Source organism: Camarhynchus parvulus, chromosome 15, assembly GCF_901933205.1.
Source record: "Camarhynchus parvulus chromosome 15, STF_HiC, whole genome shotgun sequence".
NCBI lineage: Eukaryota > Metazoa > Chordata > Aves > Passeriformes > Thraupidae > Camarhynchus > Camarhynchus parvulus.
The window spans coordinates 2,517,956-2,537,235 of record NC_044585.1 but is presented as its reverse complement, the minus strand read 5'-3'; the positions used below and the strand labels follow the sequence as shown (position 1 = coordinate 2,537,235).

At 44.1% G+C, this 19,280-nt stretch overlaps 1 protein-coding gene across 2 annotated transcripts; it reads left to right on the top strand.

The window, feature by feature from the left end:
* The first annotated feature begins 155 nt into the window (after positions 1 to 155).
* Positions 156 to 18,567, top strand: KLHL22 (kelch like family member 22). Of its 2 annotated transcripts, none has more exons than XM_030959141.1 (7): positions 156 to 323; positions 8,503 to 8,755; positions 11,083 to 11,248; positions 12,370 to 13,088; positions 14,207 to 14,399; positions 15,065 to 15,298; positions 17,404 to 18,567. In XM_030959141.1, the coding sequence occupies exons 2-7, from the start codon at positions 8,529 to 8,531 to the stop codon at positions 17,779 to 17,781; spliced, it is 1,917 nt and encodes a 638-aa protein (XP_030815001.1). In that variant the 5' UTR covers positions 156 to 323; positions 8,503 to 8,528; the 3' UTR covers positions 17,782 to 18,567. The 2 variants fall into 2 exon arrangements, with proteins under 2 accessions (XP_030815001.1, XP_030815002.1); XM_030959142.1 differs by having other exon boundaries at positions 8,486 to 8,755.
* Positions 18,568 to 19,280: the final 713 nt, after the last annotated feature.

Genomic DNA, 19,280 nt, shown 5'->3' with positions numbered 1-19,280 from the left:
TCCCGGAGCGAGCCCCGCCAACTCTCGCGGGATCTGCCTGCTCAGTGTGAGGCTCGCTGGGAAATGTAGTCCGGCGCAGGAGCACTACACGGCGGTGGTGGCCCGGGCGCGCCCCGCGCTGGCCCCGAGGGTGGCGGCCGCGGCAGCCCCGCGTTCCCCGCGGCCGTGACCGGCCCGGCGCTCACCGGGCACAGCAGCGGCACCTGCCCGGGCGGTGCTGGGGCCGCCCACGCCGCCCGCCCCGGTTCCGGCCGCCGCCGCCCCTCCCTCGCCCGGTGGGTTCCGGGTCGCACATGAAGGCGGAGGCGCCGCCGCCGCTCTCGGTAGGTGCTGCGGCGGGGGCGGGGGGAGCGCGGGCCCCGGCCGGGCCGCTCCCCTGCCGGCGGCACCGGCGCTGCCGCTCCCGGGGGCCGCGGTGGGAGCGTGTCCCGGCCCGACCCCGGCCGAGGCCGCGGCCCCCGCCTCAGGGCTGCTCTCCGCGGGCACCGGGGCACGGCAGGGAGCCCCACGGCCGGAGCCGCTGCCGGGGCGGGGGCTGCAGCCGGCGGCGCGACCCGCCCGGGCCCGGCAGCCCCAGCCCCAGCAGGGGGAGGCCGGCCCCGGTACCGGCAGTGCTGCCCGCACCGAGGGGCGGCCACGGCGGCTGTCAGAGCCGGCAAGGGCAATAGCAGCCCGGTAGGAGAAAGTAAAACCGTGACTGGGCTCGACCTGGCTTTGACCTCCTCCTCCTCCTCCTCCTCAGGGCTGGGCCGGGGCCAGCTGCCTCAGGGAGGGGTGAGCAGTGCCAGGTCACCTTCCCCCGCAGGGAACGCTGCTTGGTCTCTGGCACTGCTGAGAAATGCCTAAGCCATGGGTCAGAACCCCACAGACGCCTGCCAGGACAAAATTCATGGGGTGAATAATATGAAAAAAATCATGTTCATGAGAAACTGGAGCTGGAAATGCTGGAAGAGGCCCTTGCTCTCTTCCAGGTCGCTTAAGTGTTGTGTTTGGCATAGAAATAATTACTTTCTAACTTTTTTCCTCCTTGTTTTTTAGAATACTTAAAAAGTCATGATGTGATCTAAGTAATTCAGTAAATCAGGTTCCCATCTTGGCAGCTACCTGAGTTTCTCAAAATTCTTTGAGCAGATTGCCTAATATATAAATTGCACAACAGAAAACATTACAGTTCTGTGAATGTGGGTAAGTTGCAACACTGAAGATACAGATAAGATAAAACCCTCAAATTAGAGAGCTCATGTTCTTTAGGTTGTCAGTACAACCTAACATGAGCTTTCTAATTTGTGTTTTATGTTAGTACAACCTAAAGAACATGGGCTTTCTAATTTGAGTGTTTTACCTTATCTGTATCTTCAGGGAGGAAAAAATATTTCAATTTAAAAAAATTATTCACTGGAGGAAAAAATATTTTTAAATATCCATTTATTTAAATATAGATATACTCCATGGTGGTGTTGTCATATACATTTTAAGTGAGGTGCTTTATTGTGGATATGTCTTAGAAATAACTTGTAATGGGTTTGGGGGGGAAAAAAAAGCAAACCCCCCCAGGTGTTTGCTGAAAGGAATGAATGCCAGCATTTGTGAGGCAGCATCATTTGCAAAAGCTGTTTCCCAAGCCACACCTTTGGCTTCCTCCCACTCTTCAAGTATACTACTAATGCTAGAAACTGAAAATGGCTCAGAAAGTCAATTCAGAGTGTGTTCTGCTTATTTCCATTAGTGATGTAAGGGAGGACTGTGTGTACAGACCAGGCAAAGGCATGTCATCATTTGAGTGCTCAAAAATAATGCTGAGATATAATAGAATACAATACCAGATATCCTCCTTTCTTTCTTTTTCTGGGGACCTGGTCAAAAGGAGGTGTCTGGGTTGTTCCTTGTATTTGTAGAAGGTTCCTGAAGTAGAGTCTTTTAGAATATTTATTTTTGCACAGTTGTGAATGCATAGAGGGATTCTGAAAGAATTACTGATTAAAGCTTCTGCCTTCCCTTTTCCTTGAAAAACCCTGAAACTGGCTTTTTATCTACACATAACATGAACTCAGTTGGCTTCTCTGTAGCAAGTGCCCATTACACATTATCACACAGTCGGTGAATTATTCTGCTATTTGCACTCCGGTCAGAATGAACAATAGTTTTGCTTTTCATTTTACATTGTTTGTGGCATCACATTTGTTTTCCCAACTACTTTGGCAGGCACCCAGCTGCCTCCCTTGCTGCTCACTCCCTGAGTGTGCTGATGTGTGTTTGTGTGTTCTCTGCCCTGTCAAAGCTCTGCTCCACAGCCAGGTCCTGCCTGCAGATCCCCTAGGCTCAGCACTTTGCTCCTGCAGCTTGTCTTGTCAGGCTTGAAACCTGCTTTAAATCCTAATCCTTGCTACTCCCTAGGGAGAGATGAAGGTGTGGGCAGCCTTAGGGCACAGATTTTCAAATTCTTCCAATGCATTAAAATTTTTAAGTGCCTAATGTGTTTGGATCCCAACCAGCACACCAGACTGGCTGTTCTGTACCAGGGAAAAGCTCTGATAAATATGGGCTGCAAGGAGGGACCAAGAGGAACTACATCACTTTTAACAGCAAAAGCAAAGTCATGCTGGGTGAGAGGAACTCCAGATATCACAGCAGGCAGGAGACAAGCCTGGCTGCAAGGCAGCTTTGGAAGGAGAGACCCTGGGGGTCCTCATGAGCAGCTAGATGAATGTGATTTCTCCAGTGGGGTCCAGCTTCATTCTGGGCTGGGTCAGCAAGAATACAGCCAGTAGGTCATGTGAATTATTATTTCCCACTCTGTTAAGCACTCATAATCCCAAAAAAATTGGAATACTGTGCCCAGTTTTGAGGGCTCCACTGAAAGAAAAGCTGAAGATTCAGTGGAGGAGCCATACAGGGCAGGAGCACTTACAAAACCTGCAAGGCAAGAACACTGGATTTTGTTCAGTACAGGGCAAAAAGAGCTACAGGGCAGAGCCACTTGACATTTTTTAAGCTACCTAATGGGCACAGGACAGTGTAGAGCCAAACTCTCCTTTGTGCATGCCAGAGATGAGAGGCAAGTGTCAGAAATTGCAGACAAAAATTTACACAGCTAAAGAAGAAAATAAACCTGGTGGTTAAACAATCAGTTTTCTGACTACTGACAAGGATGGAGATTTTGCACTTGACTAGACAAGGCTCTCCACATCCTGACCTGATTTTGAAGGTTTCCCTGCTTTGAGCAGATTGGACAAGAGACCTCCCAAGTTTCTTTTTCAGTCTAAATGATTCCACACTTCTAAGAAAGCAAGGGACCCCCACCAAGCTGGAGCCACCTGTCCATATGGCAGTGAGCTAAACAGATTTGGATACCCGACACCAGCAAGCCTGAGTTTATTTTGGGCACAGCTGATGCACAAGAAAATATCACTATGTGCGTAAAACACCTCTTTGTAGTGATGTAACTGACAGCCATGAGCTCCTGAATACAAAAATGTCTTGAGTTTCCATAGAAACTAACTTGGTTAATCCTTCCTGCATCCTTCATTTCTCTACAGGAGAGAATCAAGGCTGTCAGCACAACTTTACAAAAAGACACCCCCAAAGCCACACGTGCAGCTGACATTAGGGGCATCTCTGTGAGCTGGATGCTGCTCATACAAGGGGTGAATACCTGGCTAGGTGTGTATCACACCACACACACCAACAGCTTCAGCACTGCAAATGATCTACACCATGTTAGAGCACAGCATCCCTCACCAGGAGAGGCTGAGTTCGCTGGAATGGCAGCACAGGAACACCATGTGTGACAATGCATTCTTCTCCACCTTATCTATCTTGCCTTCCCTTTAACTTTTCCCTTCCCCTCTGCTTGTAGTTGAGTTATTCCATTCCTAGACCTGGTGTTCTTGAAAGGATAAGGATTTTTTGTGAGCACAAGAACAAACCAGCATACCAGTTTCTCACCATTTTGCCATTGATCGAACTACAGTGCATTCCCTAAATTCCTCCTGTCCCAGTGCCAAGTTCCTCAGTCATAAGCCACATACCTGTATTATGAAAGCAAGTATTCTGTTGTTGATCAGAGAGGGGATTTTATTTTTTAGAATTACCATGACAGGGTTTTCATGGGTAGTTAATTAATTGTTGCAGTTGAATAATCAGAAGCCTGACCTCTACTTTTCCTATGCCAGTAATCTGCAGAAGCATGTTGTAGAATTTGAATACAAAACAACCACAGAGCTATCTGCAGGTCACTGAGACATTTAGCTTTCACTGTGTCCATAGCTTGTTACCAGGGACCACTGGTGATACAGTGAACTTTGTGTATAATACAGGAAAGAGAAGAAAGTACTGAAGTTCTTTCATGCTCCCCTCCATTGCAGGCATGGCTGCCTTCTCTTGGTTCCCAGATGGAATCCAGACACAGAATGTAGAAGATTTCAGTCCACTGAAAAAGAGCAGTCTTGTGTTTCTAGGTACCCCTGAGGGTTTTTCCATTTACGGGGGATTTTTTTGCATGTTGTAGTTTTTTTAACTCCTTGATTCAAAGTGACCAAACAGTCAGCATCTTTCTACACTTGCCTGCAGACATACACATGCATTTACTGATCCCATATGCTTTCTTCTTTATGTGCTGGAAACTCAGTTGTAATACCTTAAAATTAATCAATACATCAACCCACATCCTCTAAAATACAAATACAAACTAACAAAACTGCAGGCTCATATACATTGTGCAGCCAGCAAAGAAAATGTCTAGCCTGATTTTCTCTGCAATTTCAAAGTGGTCAGAACAAGGACTTCCCTGTTTCTACAGACAACATCCCACAGCACATGAGACAATACTTCTTATCTTTGCTACTGTTAAAGAAGCCAGTGAACTCGAACAGAATTCCTCATATTTCCCACCTGCAGGGTTAATTCTGCAGTACTCAGCCACTAAAGCCCCCTGCTAACAGCTGACCACTGAGAAATTTTCTCAAGAAGGGACGGGAAAGAAAACAACATATTACTCAAATTTCTAAGAGCTTGTCTCAGTCAGAGAGCTGTTTTCACAATAACAGAAATCAGAGAGCAGAGCAAGAAGCTGAGAGTAGAGAAGCTCAGGATGGAGGAACAAACCTGTTCTGTCTCTCTGTCCAGAACTGTCCTGCTTACATTACATTTAGGCAGCTTTGGGTTGTTTTTGGGTTTTTTAAAATAAAGATTAGACAAAATAGATTTTTAGACAGCAACAAAGGCACAAAGCACATTGGTCAAACCACATAGTTTGAGAGGCAGGGTGCTGTGCTAACAGCAACATCCCTCCTCAGCAATTTTGTAATCAGCATTTAGAACAATACCCAAAGAAATACACAAAGCGATCAATCAACTCAGCGAGCACACTGCATTTCATCCAGAAAACCCAAATGCCAATTCTCTTTCAAAGAAGCCCACAAGACAACCCCACTAACCCTGCCTCAGCAGCTGCTCTTGCACCTTCCTGCCTACCCCAGCTGCTCCTGGGGCAGCTGTTGCAGAGCTGAGCACACTCAGCTGGGGGAATCCTGCTGGCCACATCCCCACAGCCACCCCCTGGTCCTCTGCCCTCCTTGGGCTCACACCTCTTTTCTAACAGCTCCTGAAACTACCTGGGCAGGAGTTAAGAGGCTTTTGGCTCAAGGAAGACTTAACCACATCTCTCAGTCAGACTTTATAGATTAATACTCCAAATGTTCACCTTTAATTTTTTAGGCTGGGAGCAGTTCCTTAGGATGATGTACAAGCATGAGGGAGCACCCTGAGGGACAGTCCAGCTCACCAGTGACAGCTGGGTACAGCCCAGAGACAGGAGTTGGGAACAGGAGGTCAGGACTGCCAGAATTCAGAAAGGAGAGCACAGCAAAAAATCTGTATGTTCAGCTGTTAACCAGCCAAAAATCAGCTGTGGAGGATGGTTCAGCTGCACTCCCAGCATCTCTTCTTGACCACACTGGGTGGTCACAGCAGAGCTGGTTTGTTCAGCTCTTGATGATGGTTGTGGCATAATTGGAGTCTGTATCTACTCCAACGAAGTGTGAGATAAACTCCCTGCAGATCTGCAAGACAGTCCCCACTTGTCACTGAGAGCTATTCAGATACTAATGCTCATACTGGCTACAGAATCACTAAATAATTTATCCTTTTAATGTATTTCTATTTTCTCTCTTTCATAATACCATTTAATCTTCCTGGTTCCAGTTACCACATTTGTAAGATCAGATCTCTTCTGGGGCTTTACTTGCTGAAAGCTTCATCCTCTTTCTGTTACTTTTTCAGATTATTCAGGTAGAGAATATATTCTGAACAGTAACTATCAACAGTCATGTTAAATAAAATTAAATAAATAAAGGCTTGCATTATTATATGGGTTTCCCACTCTACCCTGCATGTATCTCTGTCTGTAACCTGTTTCTCCTACAATACATTTATTTTCTAACACTTATTACAGGGCTTCAGTGGTCTGTGTAGTTTTATCTCTCACGTACCTTGCCTTGGCCTCTCTCCCACCAATGACTGCAGTGTAGAATAGATTATAAAATTCTATCAAAGTTCATGGTGTTTCCCCTAATCCTGAAATGTCCTTGGATTCAGAACATAGTTAATTTGTTGCTTTTACTTCTGCTTTTTGATACAGTGATTTTACTTCCATAGAGACTTCTTTTGATACAGCTCTCTTAAGAGAGGAAAAGATGTAACCTGTTTTGGAGCTTTAACCACATTAAACCACATTAACAGAGTTAATCTTAATCAGTTCCTCATTTGGACCATATGTCACCCTACTTTGGTTTTGCTGCATTTATTTCCTTGTAGTGAAATGGGAAATTTCTGATCAACATCATGTAACACTCCCTGTTTCACTTGCCTTTCTTACTCCATTATTTCCCTTGCCTCAACCCATCACTCTTAGTATTCCCCAGGAGCAAATGCAATGATGCACTAATGTTTTGTCTGCTTTCATTTGATTTCTAGGAAAAGCATCAACCTGTCATGAAAAATAAGCCATTACTCATCTCTGCAGCTGATGATGGATAGTTTTCCCTCTCTAATCGACCTGAGTGCTCCCCAGAAGGCTGTTTTGTCAGAGCTGCTCTTCTGAGCTGCTGTCTTGGTTTTGCTGGCAAAGAGCAGATAAACATTAATACACCTTCTCAGGGTATTTTCCATCCCATTCACCTTTTGTTTTGGGCAGTGTAGGGTAACTTCCTCAGGCAGAACAATAAACATTCTCATATTTCTTGGTGTCATCTGGGCAGCTCCTTCCTCGCTGCCATACCAGAATACCTGCAGTGTTTTGAGATCTCCAGTGCTGCCCTCACTGTCTATGGCTGGCACAATGAACAATGGTTCCATTTCTTCACTCTTTGGATTTGCTGGGTTTGTTCTCTTCTGCTTCCCTGACTGCTGCTAACCCCGTGTGATTATCCCTTGTGGCACTAAGCTATTTCCCAGGCTGCTGAAGAGAGGATCTTCTGAATGTGTGAGCAGCCACATCAGCTCACTTACTTCCTTTTGCTAATGGGGGATGTTTTTTTAATGTGTGCTGACAACTGGATAGAGTCTATAAGCCCTGACTGCTACAACTTCTGACATTCTTCAAAGACAATGGACAGGGTAAATTACAGGATGGTAGAAGAGGACTCATGAGATTTTGATTGCTTAACCACAGACATGAAACACAATCACTTGCAGACAGCTTTTTACAGGTGTTTCCCAATGTGCCATAGGGGACCTTCCCAGTGTGTCAGTGGCAGCCCAGAAAAAGGTACAGGATAGCCTTGGACAGTGCCCATTCTGGAGGAAATACCTCCTCTCTGCAGGGAGTCACAGGGAAGTGGAAAGTAGCTGTGCATGCTAGCTTGAAATTGCCAAAATAAAGGAACTCACTTTGAAGCCTACAGTTTCGTACAGTATTTTGCACAATTAAGGTTGGAAATCTGCTTAGCTACAGAAAATGCAAAAAGCAAACACAGGGAGAGAGAGGAGAGAGGAGATTCTGTGGTAAAATATTAAGAGAAAGATGGAAGGTGCAGTTTATATTGCAGGAAAGCTACTTGAGAATACCAGGCAATTGGAATTTGGCAATATTCCAGTTTGAAATTTGGCAAAATTACCATTTGGAATTTGACAAAATTTTGGTCCATTTTTTGTTGCAGATGATGCAAAAATACAAAAGAAACAAGAGGGTTTGGTCATGGATTTGGAAGTGAAATTCTTGCTAATAAAAAACGTACTTGTCTGATATATACTCTGATGTTGGTTTGAAAACCCAGGAGTCAGAATACTGTTTTTGGAAAACTGTATTCTACCACTTTGATGTGCTGATGTCCATCTGTGCTTGCAGTATAATTTGGAATAATTTGTCCAGGACAGAACTGTCTCTCCATTGCCTGAAGAGTTGCTTTATTTTCTGTGACGGGCAAGGGTCAGAGCACAGTTTGTAAAGCAAAAAGCACAAACCTTTGCCGATTCTGTTGCCTCACAGATTTCATTCTGCTGCAGCTGGTGGCTGAGCATTTGTGCCTGGGATGGCTGAGGAGCAGGAGCTGACTCAGGCCCACAGAGGTGCCCTGGAGCCCCCGGTGCAGCAGCGCAGCAGCAGCACGTACCGCAGCGCGGAGCACTCGCAGGCGCTGCTCAGCGGGCTGGTGTCGCTCAGGGACAGCAGCATCCTCTTCGATGTGGTGCTGGTGGTGGAGGACAAACCCATTGAGGCTCATCGCATCCTCCTGGCTGCCTCCTGTGACTACTTCAGGTACACTGCTGTCGCCCCGATTCTTAAAGTTTTTCTGATGTTTACATTCTTGTAACGAACTTTCTCACGCACTTCCTGTAAATAACTTATTGGTTTGCATTCTTTTATGGAGGAAGAGAAATTTGATAGACTTGGTTTGTCCAGGGTCATTGGAGAGGTGGCACTGTTGTCCTCCAATCCACTTTTGGAAATCAAGAAACTTTTGGAAATCAATAAATGTTGGAGTCAGAAATTAAATGCCCTCTTTTTTACCTTAGAAAGTCCAGTGTCCGCTGTGGTGGTGTTTGCAGTGCCACAGCGCTGATCTCCCTTAGGACAAGGGAAGAGATCAGAATGTTGACTCATGTTTCAGAAGGTTGATTTATTATTTTATTATATATATTATATTAAAAGAAAATGATATATTAAAACTTATTAAAAGAATAGAAGAAAGGATTTCATCAGAAGTTTAGCAAGGAAAGGAAAGGAATGATAACAAAAGCTCGTGACTCAGACAGTCCGTGCCAGCTGTGATTGGCCATTAATTAGAAACAACTACATGAGACCAATCAAAGATGCACCTGTTGCATTCCACAGCAGCAGATAATTATTGTTTACATTTTGTTTCTGAGGCCTCTCAGCTTCTCAGGAGAAAAATCCTAGCAAAAGGATTTTTCATTAAATATGTCCGTGACAGTCTGCGTCGATTTATTTCGTGTCCTAGAGGGACACGCAACAGGCACATGTTGTGGTGTTGTTCTGGGTCTTAGGATGAGGTGAGAGATGAGAATTGACTCCAAGTTCTCAGAAGGCTGATTTATTATTTTATGATATTATATTAAAAGAAAATGATATATTAAAACTATAGTAAAGAAAGAGAAAGGAGACATGAGACAGCTAGAAAATAATGAATAATAAAAACTCGTGACTGACTAGAGAGTCTTGACACAGCTGGACTGGGATTGGTTATTAAGTAAAAACAATTCACATGCTGGGTAAACAATTCTCCAAATCACATTCCAAAGTAGCAAAACATGGAAAAGTTGAAGCTTCTCAGGAGAAAAAATACTGGTGAAGGACTTTTTCATAAAATATCACAGTAACAGGCACGTAGCTGGCTGTTAGTCACAGCTGTGACATCCATAGCTTCTGGCTGGGCAGACTCCTTCTGAATGGAAAATCAGACCTCTAAGATGGAGCTGAGGCTGTTGTAGCCACGTTTCTCCTCACAGAGAAAAGCAAGGCAATCTTCCCAAGAACATTTCTGGGATTCACCTTCTCTGAACATCAGAGAATGATCAAAACAATTCTTATCTCATTTGCTGTGCCTGTGTTGTGCAATAGTAGAATGCAATATGGAGATTGTTTGCCCACAGTGATGGTGGTTTTTTTCCTTGGCCTATCAGGGCCAGGTGTGTGTGTGTGTCAGGACTGGTTCTGTGCATTTGAGTGCTTGGCAGGTTCAGTTTAGATGTAATGTAACATAATGTAATACAGTGTAATAAAGTAATTATTTAGCCTTCCTTTGCTCTTTCTGCAATGCTGCCTCTCGCCTGTTCCTGTGTCATTCTCAGCACAAGAGTGACAGGCTGTTTCAAAATACTAACTATGGCTTTATTCACCTCTCTGTTATTTCTCTGCAGAAATAAAGCTCTTGTTCCTGCACACTGAGCTTACCTCCACTAAATTCACTGTGGTACTTGGAGGTTTATAAAGAGGAGAGACTATCTGAACTGGTGTCTTCTGCTTAAGTGCACTCTAAGTGGCTTTTAACATATCCTTAGCATTGTAAGACTTTGCCTGTGGTGGTGATCATTTTATAATACACAAAAAAACTCACTGGAGCTGGATCACTGCTGTGTGCCTGTAGGGTGACTCACTGGCCATTAAACCAGGCAGTCCCCAGGCAATTTGATGAGCAGTTCCTTTGTTTTCATACAGCAAACACCCAAGTCAATCCAGACAAATTTCTAACTGAAGGAAGAACTGCTCTACCTTGGGAAAAAATCCCACTGTCCCGAGTTCCTCTGTGTTTCCTCTTCCCCCACACCCAGAGTATCTGCCTTTGACCATTGACTACCCATAGGTACTGGGTGTGTATTTAAGTTCTTCACCTGAACTGTACCTTCTAGGTTGCCCCTACTGTTTTCCTGCACAATGAAGTGTTACTTTCTTAGGTCCTAAAGGCCTGTACTCTTAACTTAGAGAAAAGGTAATCACATTAGAGTGTCTAGCTCTGTTTTTGTATTTCCAAATATTTTTGTGTTCCCAGGACAACATAAGATGAGCAAACTGGAAATAGCTTTAATGTAAATCTGCCATAGCATGTGCCATTGTCTGTTTTGCAGAGGAATGTTTGCAGGAGGATTGAGAGAGATGGAACAAGAAGAAGTTCATATTCATGGCATCTCCTACAATGCAATGTGTAAAATCTTGAACTTCATTTACACTTCTGAGCTGGAACTCAGTGTGAACAGTGTTCAGGAAACCTTAGCTGCAGCCTGCCAGCTTCAGGTGAGGTACTGGGAGATGCGACAAAAAAGAAACAAGAAACAAAAAGCAACAATGAAAGAGACAGAAAACATGGATATCTGGTTAGAGAGAGGGTTAAGAGATGAGCAGGAGCATGGGCATGATAAGAAGGATTTCTGGGATGCTGTATCCACTGGAACTAACTGTGGAAGGATAGGAGCAATGAATGGGTCCTTACACATCTCATTTGTGCCAATGGTTTAATTCATTAAAACATTACTCATTTCATATAGAGGAGTATTTTATATAGCATTCATTTTCACTGATCTGTATGTGAAAGCTTCCCTGAAATAGAATATCCCTGGCCTACGGTAAGGAATAGGGTTTGCTGCTCAGAAATTGTGCTGCTCAAGGTGAGTCCACAGGCACATGACCTCTCCTGACCCCACCACTACAGGAAATCCTGCCACCATGGTTTGCACTAAGTGCAGGCTTCATGTGCTTTTAAGACAAGGTTTTTTCTCTAATTTCCCCTGCAGCTAACTGCTGCACAAGGCTTTGGTACTAAATCCTAAACTTTGTGAGTGCTTGCTTTGGTTGGTTTTACACACTTTGTTAGCAGAGGGGCTCCTGGACAGCAATTAGTTCTTTGTTCCTCCTGCCAGATACAACTTCAAATTGTTTTCAGAAGACAATACTAAATATTCATTTTCCTTTCCAATGGCTTCCTATGCTCTTGAATGAAATATTTGTTACAGATACAATCTTTGATATAGCATGTCTGTAGTGCTCTGGGAAAACAAGCACAGAGTGACTGTAATCACCATGTCCTGTGTCTGTTTGCCTGGCTGTTCCCAGGCAGACTGCAGAGCAGGCAGTGCCCAGGGTCCCAATGGAAGGCACATTGCTGCTGCTTCTGAAGCCACACTTACCCTTGCAGCAGAGCGTGGCTAAGAGAGCTGTGTTATATTCATCCACATACCCATGCTGAGTTCTGTTTCTCTGGGGAAAGGTGAATAAGGCACAAGTGACCATGGTGCTCAGACTGTGAGGAGAGCAGCCATTTCATGGACAATTTCCTTACAGTCATCCCAGGCTTCAGTCCCCTGTCTCTCAAGTGTAGGGCAAGTGGTGTCTGAAATGAAAACCTCTCTCTCTTGCAGATTCCAGAAGTCATTAAGTTCTGTTGTGATTTCCTCATGTCCTGGGTAGATGAAGAGAACATCCTTGATGTGTACAGACTAGCTGACCACTATGACTTAAAGCATTTGAGTGAGCAGCTGGACTCCTACATTCTGAAGAACTTCACAGCTTTCTCAAGGACACAGGTGTACCGACAGCTGCCCCTGCAGAAGGTCTACTCCCTTCTCAGCAGCAACCGTTTGGAGGTTAACTATGAGTTTGAAGTTTATGATGGAGCACTTTTTTATCATTATTCTCCAGAGGAACTGGAGACAGATCAGGTCTCCCTGATGGAGCCCCTTAAGCTACTTGAGACAGTTCGTTTTCCTCTGATGGAACCCCAGATCCTGCAAAGACTTCATGACAAATTAAGTCCATGTCCTTTAAAAGATACAGTTGCAGATGCATTAATGTACCACAAGAATGAATGTCTTCAGCCAATGCTTCAGAGCTCCCAGACACAGCTGAGATCAGAGTTCCAGTGTGTAGTGGGATTTGGAGGGATGCATTCTACTCCATCCATTGTCCTCAGTGATCAAGCCAAGTATCTGAACCCCTTGTTGGGGGAGTGGAGGCACTTTACAGCTGCACTGGCCCCCAGAATGTCCAACCAAGGGATTGCTGTTCTCAATAATTTTGTATATTTAATTGGTGGAGACAACAATGTAAGTGGTTTTCGAGCAGAGTCAAGGTGTTGGAGGTAAGATAAGGATAATCCTGCTATTAATTTTATTGCCACCCTGTTGCCCATTTCTGAGTCAGTAAGCCAATAGACAGTCAGTACATTTGCCAGCCAAAAGATCAGGAACTGAGCAGGAGCCTCACTGGAAGAAAACACAAGAAATGAGCTTCATAGTAACAGGAAGCTCCCAGCAGTGCTTATGAGACAGAGCTGAGCCTGACAGTGTAGAAACAGCTACTCACTCAAGAGTACTACTTGTGCTTCTTTCTGCCTTGTTGGAGGAGGGAAGTATTAAAGGTGTGGGAAGCAGTAATGAGTCTCAGCTCTAGGCTGTCTAGATATTCTCTAACTAGCATTGTCTGGAAGTCTTCTATGTGCAGTTTTTGTCCCAATACAAAAGGATTTTAAATAAAATGCTATTACCAACAGATTTTCAAAAATCTGTGTGCACAAGAGCAGCATTCCAGAGTCCTTTTATATTACTGTGTGACAGGGAAGAGCAGGAGAGAGGAGCAGGTTTAGACCTTCATGCCCATTACATTACAGCAAAAACAGATATAAACCCTTCTGTCTTTATATTGTGCTCAGTTTTACAAGTATTAGCTGAGTTGCTCTTATTTTATGGCATGAATAGTTTCAATTCTCAGCCAGTTTTCTCTGTAACTAAAATTTCCAGATGAGAGAGATAGTTTGACATGAAAGTGAATCATGAGACTCACTTTGAGCAGCAGATATTTGGGGAAAAGAATCAAAGAACCCACCACATATTTATGCCATTCTTGTATTTTTGAAGATCTAGATTGAGTCTTTGTGCTATTTTTAGACTGTGTTACCTTGTAGGATGGCTTTGTGCAAACAGAGATTGTGATATGTAACCTGACAGCAGTGTACAAGATAATGGAAAATCTAGGCTTTGATAGCATGATTATGTCAGCCAAACTACATCTTCTATAAATAGAACAAAACAACTTTGCTAATAATAAAATGCTGACAAGGCCAAATTTCACATCACTTAGAGATGAGCTCAATCTCAGCTGAAGCCAGTGCAGTAACCCACATCCACAGAGCTGTCTGCTATTCCTGCAGTGATTCTGCAGCTGCAGGAATAACTTTCTTTGATCCCATTCTTTTACAAGGTATGACCCACGACACAACAGATGGTTCCAGATCCAGTCCCTGCAGCAAGAGCACGCTGACCTCAGTGTTTGTGTCGTGGACAACTATATTTATGCCGTCGCAGGCCGAGATTACCATGAAGACCTGAGGGAAGTGGAGAGGTATGACCCTAAAACCAACACTTGGGAATATGTGACACCTCTGAAGAAGGAGGTAAGGAGTGCATTAGCCACACACACTACCACAGTCCCCCTATTCCTGATTTAAGCTTGCTAGATGTTTTTCTGAGGTGTAACTTTTAATTTGCTGATATTCAGATGGGAAGCAGTAAACTCTGTATATGCAATAAATGGATGACAAGAAAATGAAGTAATAGCATATGTAAATTACATTTCCCAGTTAAATGCTTATTTTTCCTGTTTCTTGTTGATTTTGCCTGCACCTTTATTGTGTTAATTCTTAAAACTGTTAATAAAACAAGTAATAAATGTGTGTCACTGCTGAAAATATAAAAAGCCTGAATTGAGTGCTACTAAATAGAATAACTTGCATTCCTGATAACACTGCTTGTATAAGAAAAATCGACAATAAAAAGGCTTCCAAGTAGATTAGGGAGTAAAGTTATAGTATGAAGGAACAATAAAGACAGAGAATGCTGCAGTTCTGGAACTTTTAGAAATTCTAATGTGTTTCATTTAGAAATTCACAATTATAATATCTTAAAAAGAACTGTCCATAAGAAAATCCTTTCTGCTTTTGATCCCTGCATAACTCATGACCAATATCACTGCCTTCATGTCTATTCCCTGCTTCCAAACCGGGATAAACACACAAATGCAGACCTGAAGCTGTTGCTTTGCCATGGTTGTGCTGTGCAGGTGTACGCCCACGCGGGAGCGGCGCTGGATGGGAAGATGTACATCACGTGTGGCAGGAGAGGAGAGGATTACCTGAAGGAGCTGCAGTGCTATGACCCCAGGACTGACCGCTGGGACGTGCTGGCAGACGGCCCCGTGCGGCGCGCGTGGCACGGCATGGCCGCGCTGCTGGGCAAGCTCTACGTCATCGGGGGCAGCAACAACGACTCCGGCTACAGGAGGGACGTGCACCAGGTGAGAGCAGCTGACACCTCGTAAGATCCACGTCTCTGGGCTGTTGTTTGAGTCCACTCTGGCTGGCTATGGACCCCGGCCTCTCGGGGCCTTTCTGGGTCGCTGCGACCCCGAGATTTTTCAAAGTCTCTTTTTCCAGCCCGGAGCTTGAAGAGTGAATCGGAGCTCTTCATTTCTCAGTCTCAAGGTTGTTTATTGTTTCTTATCTATAAAAAATTTTCTCCTCCCTGCCGAGGTCCAGCAGGACAGTTCCAGGCACTCTGCCTGCTCCCAGGGCGGTGTTATGTCTTTAAACTAAAAACTACGAGTACAATGTTTACAATTACTTCCCAGTACCAATCACCTATGTTAGACAGTGAGCTTCTACTCTAAACCAATCTGTGAGTGCCAGCATCACAGCAGAAGATGGAGGCCAAGAAGAAGAAGGAGAAAGGCTGGACACACCCAGTTCCCTCCATCTTGCCTCCTGAACCCCCATATCAAAAACCCTAAAATCTAGTTTTCCACCCCGTGATAACTTCACTAATATTCTACTTTAACTGTTGTGGCTTGCTGATCTTCATCTAAGGTTGGTAATTTGCTCCACGGGTCATAATCAAACCCACAGGTGTTTTGGGCTCTGTGCCAGGGTCTCTGAGCCCCCTGGCAGGGGTCCTGGCCGTCCTGGACAGCCAGAGGGATGTTCTGGGTTCCCACACTGGTCCACACGGTCTTACATGGACAAAGCAAAAGACCAGAAATGCTCTTCTCCACGTGGGGACGAGTGTCCTGTTTATTGGCTTGGGAAGGGACATCTCAGACTCTGGTGACCTCCCAGGTAGAAAAGAGAGGGTTCCCTTCTTGCAGGGCACTTTTATACCCGAGGGAATGGGGGCAGGGGAAGAGGACCACAGCCAATGGGATACCACTGAGGAGGGGTAACCAGGGGCCAGACCACCACGGGGTGCAGGGCACAGGGGTGGACGAGGGAGAGACCATGTGATAGGAGAAGGGAATAACAATCCACGTGACATAACATAAACTGTTAGTGCAATACAACAGCACCTGGGTCTTTTCTTGGCTTCTTGTGGATGATGGCACTTAGATGTAATGTCTTTCTCTTACTAAGTATGCAAATGAAACTGCCTGCTCAGCTAGATGAGCTCTCCCTCACTCACCTGCAGAACCGGCAATGATTTATTTACTGTTGTCCATCTTGAACACTTTGTCTCACCCACAAAGCACTAAAGCTCTAGCACTTGGAATTCTTACCAATTTTAAAACATCTCTGATGGATAACTTCATTGGCATGCATATCAAAACATCAGTTAAATTTGCTTTATGCTGTCTTTACATTCATTATTTATAAGTGGAGAACTTTTGAATTACCAATGTGTAATTGCAGGGCAGAGCTGTTAAGGATGTAAGTTCCTGCATATTCCCCCTACCTGGGGGTGTGTTGGATGGCAGTTGTCTAATGCAATTAAAATGTACAGTATGGCAAAAGACATCTGGAGAAAACCTTATTCCAGCTTCTAGAACTGCTAGAGACTTGAAAGGAAGACACAAAAAGTAACTGTTTTTGTAGAGCCAGTGGAGATGGCAGAATTAAATCTAGCTGAAGAGTGTGTCTGAATGATAAGAAGGTGCCTACAAATGAAAGCAGTTAGCCAAGTAGGTACCCAATGAAATCTGAAACTCCCTGACATATGGCACAGAGGCAGCTTAGCAGATTTGTCATATTTGTATGTTCCAGCATTTTTTCTCTAATGCAAACAGGTGAATTATGTCTGGGCTTATATTAGCACGTGCTCCCATCCCTTTCACTTTTGTACACATTTTTGGAATGACATATAGCTGTTACTCCAGCAGCAGGGTCAGAACTTGTGATTTCAAAGCTATGTGGCAACTGTGCACTATTTTCTGCTGAGCACTGTACTTGTATTAGATAGTCACATGCTGTCTCCATTATCAACACACTGTCAAAAGACTGATGATATTCCTTCCTAAATAGTTTACCTTATGGCCATACTACAAGTTTATGGCCAAGGATGAATTGGCCAAGCATAAAAATATGGCCAAGGATACAAGTCCAGTTTTGCCTTCTCTCTTTTTTTGTTTTACAGGTTGCCTGCTATAAGCCAAGCACTGATCAGTGGACAAACGTCTGTCCACTTCCTGCAGGACATGGAGAGCCAGGCATTGCAGTCTTAGACAACAGGATTTATGTCTTGGGAGGCAGATCCCACAACAGGGGAATCCGCATGGACTATGTGCACATTTATGATGCAGAGAGAGACTGTTGGGAGGAAGGACCCCAGCTGGAGGATGACATTTCTGGCATGGCTGCCTGTGTCCTCACATTGCCCAGGGCTATTTTAATGGAAACAGAGAAGTGGCTCTCAGAATGGCACGCAGACCGAATGAAGCATCATCTTGACTTTCCACCAGAAGTTATGAGTGTATCAGACTGGGAGGAATTTGACAACTCAAGTGAAGATTAGAAAACTTTAATTTTTTTTTTCCTTTTTTTTTGCCAGTGGACAAAGAAATGAAGGCTTGGGGAAAGTACTTGAGAGATTTTATATGTCTTTCTTATATCATAAAAGTATTTAAAGGTTTTAAAAATAAGTGTTTCGCACAAAATGCCATTCACAGTCAGTATCTACCCATCTGCAAGTGTCCTGCACAAAATGCACTTCCAGTCAGTACTGCCCACCTGCCAGAAAGCAGCGTTTTTACAGTAACCACACAACTGCCATTTCCCCCCAGTTGTATAGAGGTTCTTGCACTTTGAAGGAGGCTTTTCTCAGCCTTCAGCATGGACAGAAAAAAAGCACAGAAGGCTCAGCTTGGCTAGCTTCTTTCCTTCCAGCTTTTAGCTCAAAATAGCTTCTTGAGATTTTTTTTTCCTTTTCTTTTGGGTAATAAAACTTCCTAGCCAGCTTAATACAGGAAGGTAACACCTAGTGCTGCCCTCCTGTGCCAGGTGTCAGACAGCTTGATTAGGTTTTCAGCAAGAGTGAACATACAGAAACAGGAAGAGTAGCAAGTCTGAACCTTCATCTCATCTGGGCATGCAGCCATCCTTGTATCTGGCTGAGAGTCTGTGAACTGACACCCACTCCTGAACTTCTATACTGCAAGTTCTGTCAACACAGTGGAAAGAAGATTTCTAGAAAAATCTCTCTGTACAGAATATGGCAATCTCATCATTTCATGGTCAGACACATTTCACTGTTCTCAACCATAAATTAATAAATTCTTGTCAGAACTTTTTTAACTGCTGTCTCCGTTTTATTAACAGTGATGTGGTGGCTGAAAGTTTCATTATATCCTACAGCAGCATTGGCAAAGTTACTCCAGCCTGAGAGATGGGCAAATTTTTCATTCTTTTATTATAGGCTTTACAAGAAAATAAAGAGAACAGAGATTGGTTTGCCATAGCAAAAGAAAAAAATAATGAGATAACAAGAAGTATGGAAGATTACACTGGTCCAAGACCCTGCAGTAGCTGAACTAATGCAGGAACTACAGCTGAGAAAGATAAGGCACAGTAAATCCTTCCTTCATGGGACCTTAAAATAATTGGTTCCTGACTCCCATCTTGCTTACCATTAGGTTAGAAGCTGATTTAAAGTCTGAACCAGTGTCATACTGAACACGATGAGATCCTTCCTCTAGGAGGGGTAATCAGTGCATCAGAAAATCCTGAAAAACTCCCAAAAGCTTTTAAATCTTATAGCAATAACAGGCTTGCAGAAAGGCAAAACCAGTGACAATCAGGATGACGTGGGACCAGGCAAGTGTCATCACTTGTGACAAATACTGCACATGGATGTGCCACTTCAGAGAAATGCAGGAAGTTCCTGCACATTCCCCCTACTTGGGGGGATTGGTTATGGAAGCAAAGATGATTTCAAAACACACCTCAATTACTCTGCTTTAGTAGACTGGGCTGCTGGAAAAAGACTCAAAGAGTATTTGCACATTTGTTTAAATA

Excerpts from the sequence above, each read along its gene's own strand:
- KLHL22 (XM_030959141.1), top strand. The coding sequence starts at position 8,529 with ATGGCTGAGGAGCAGGAGCTGACTCAGGCCCACAGAGGTGCCCTGGAG. Across the intron at positions 14,400-15,064 it reads TGACACCTCTGAAGAAGGAG|GTGTACGCCCACGCGGGAGC; the intron begins GTAAGGAGTGCA and ends TGTGCTGTGCAG. Across the intron at positions 15,299-17,403 it reads ACAGGAGGGACGTGCACCAG|GTTGCCTGCTATAAGCCAAG; the intron begins GTGAGAGCAGCT and ends TTTGTTTTACAG.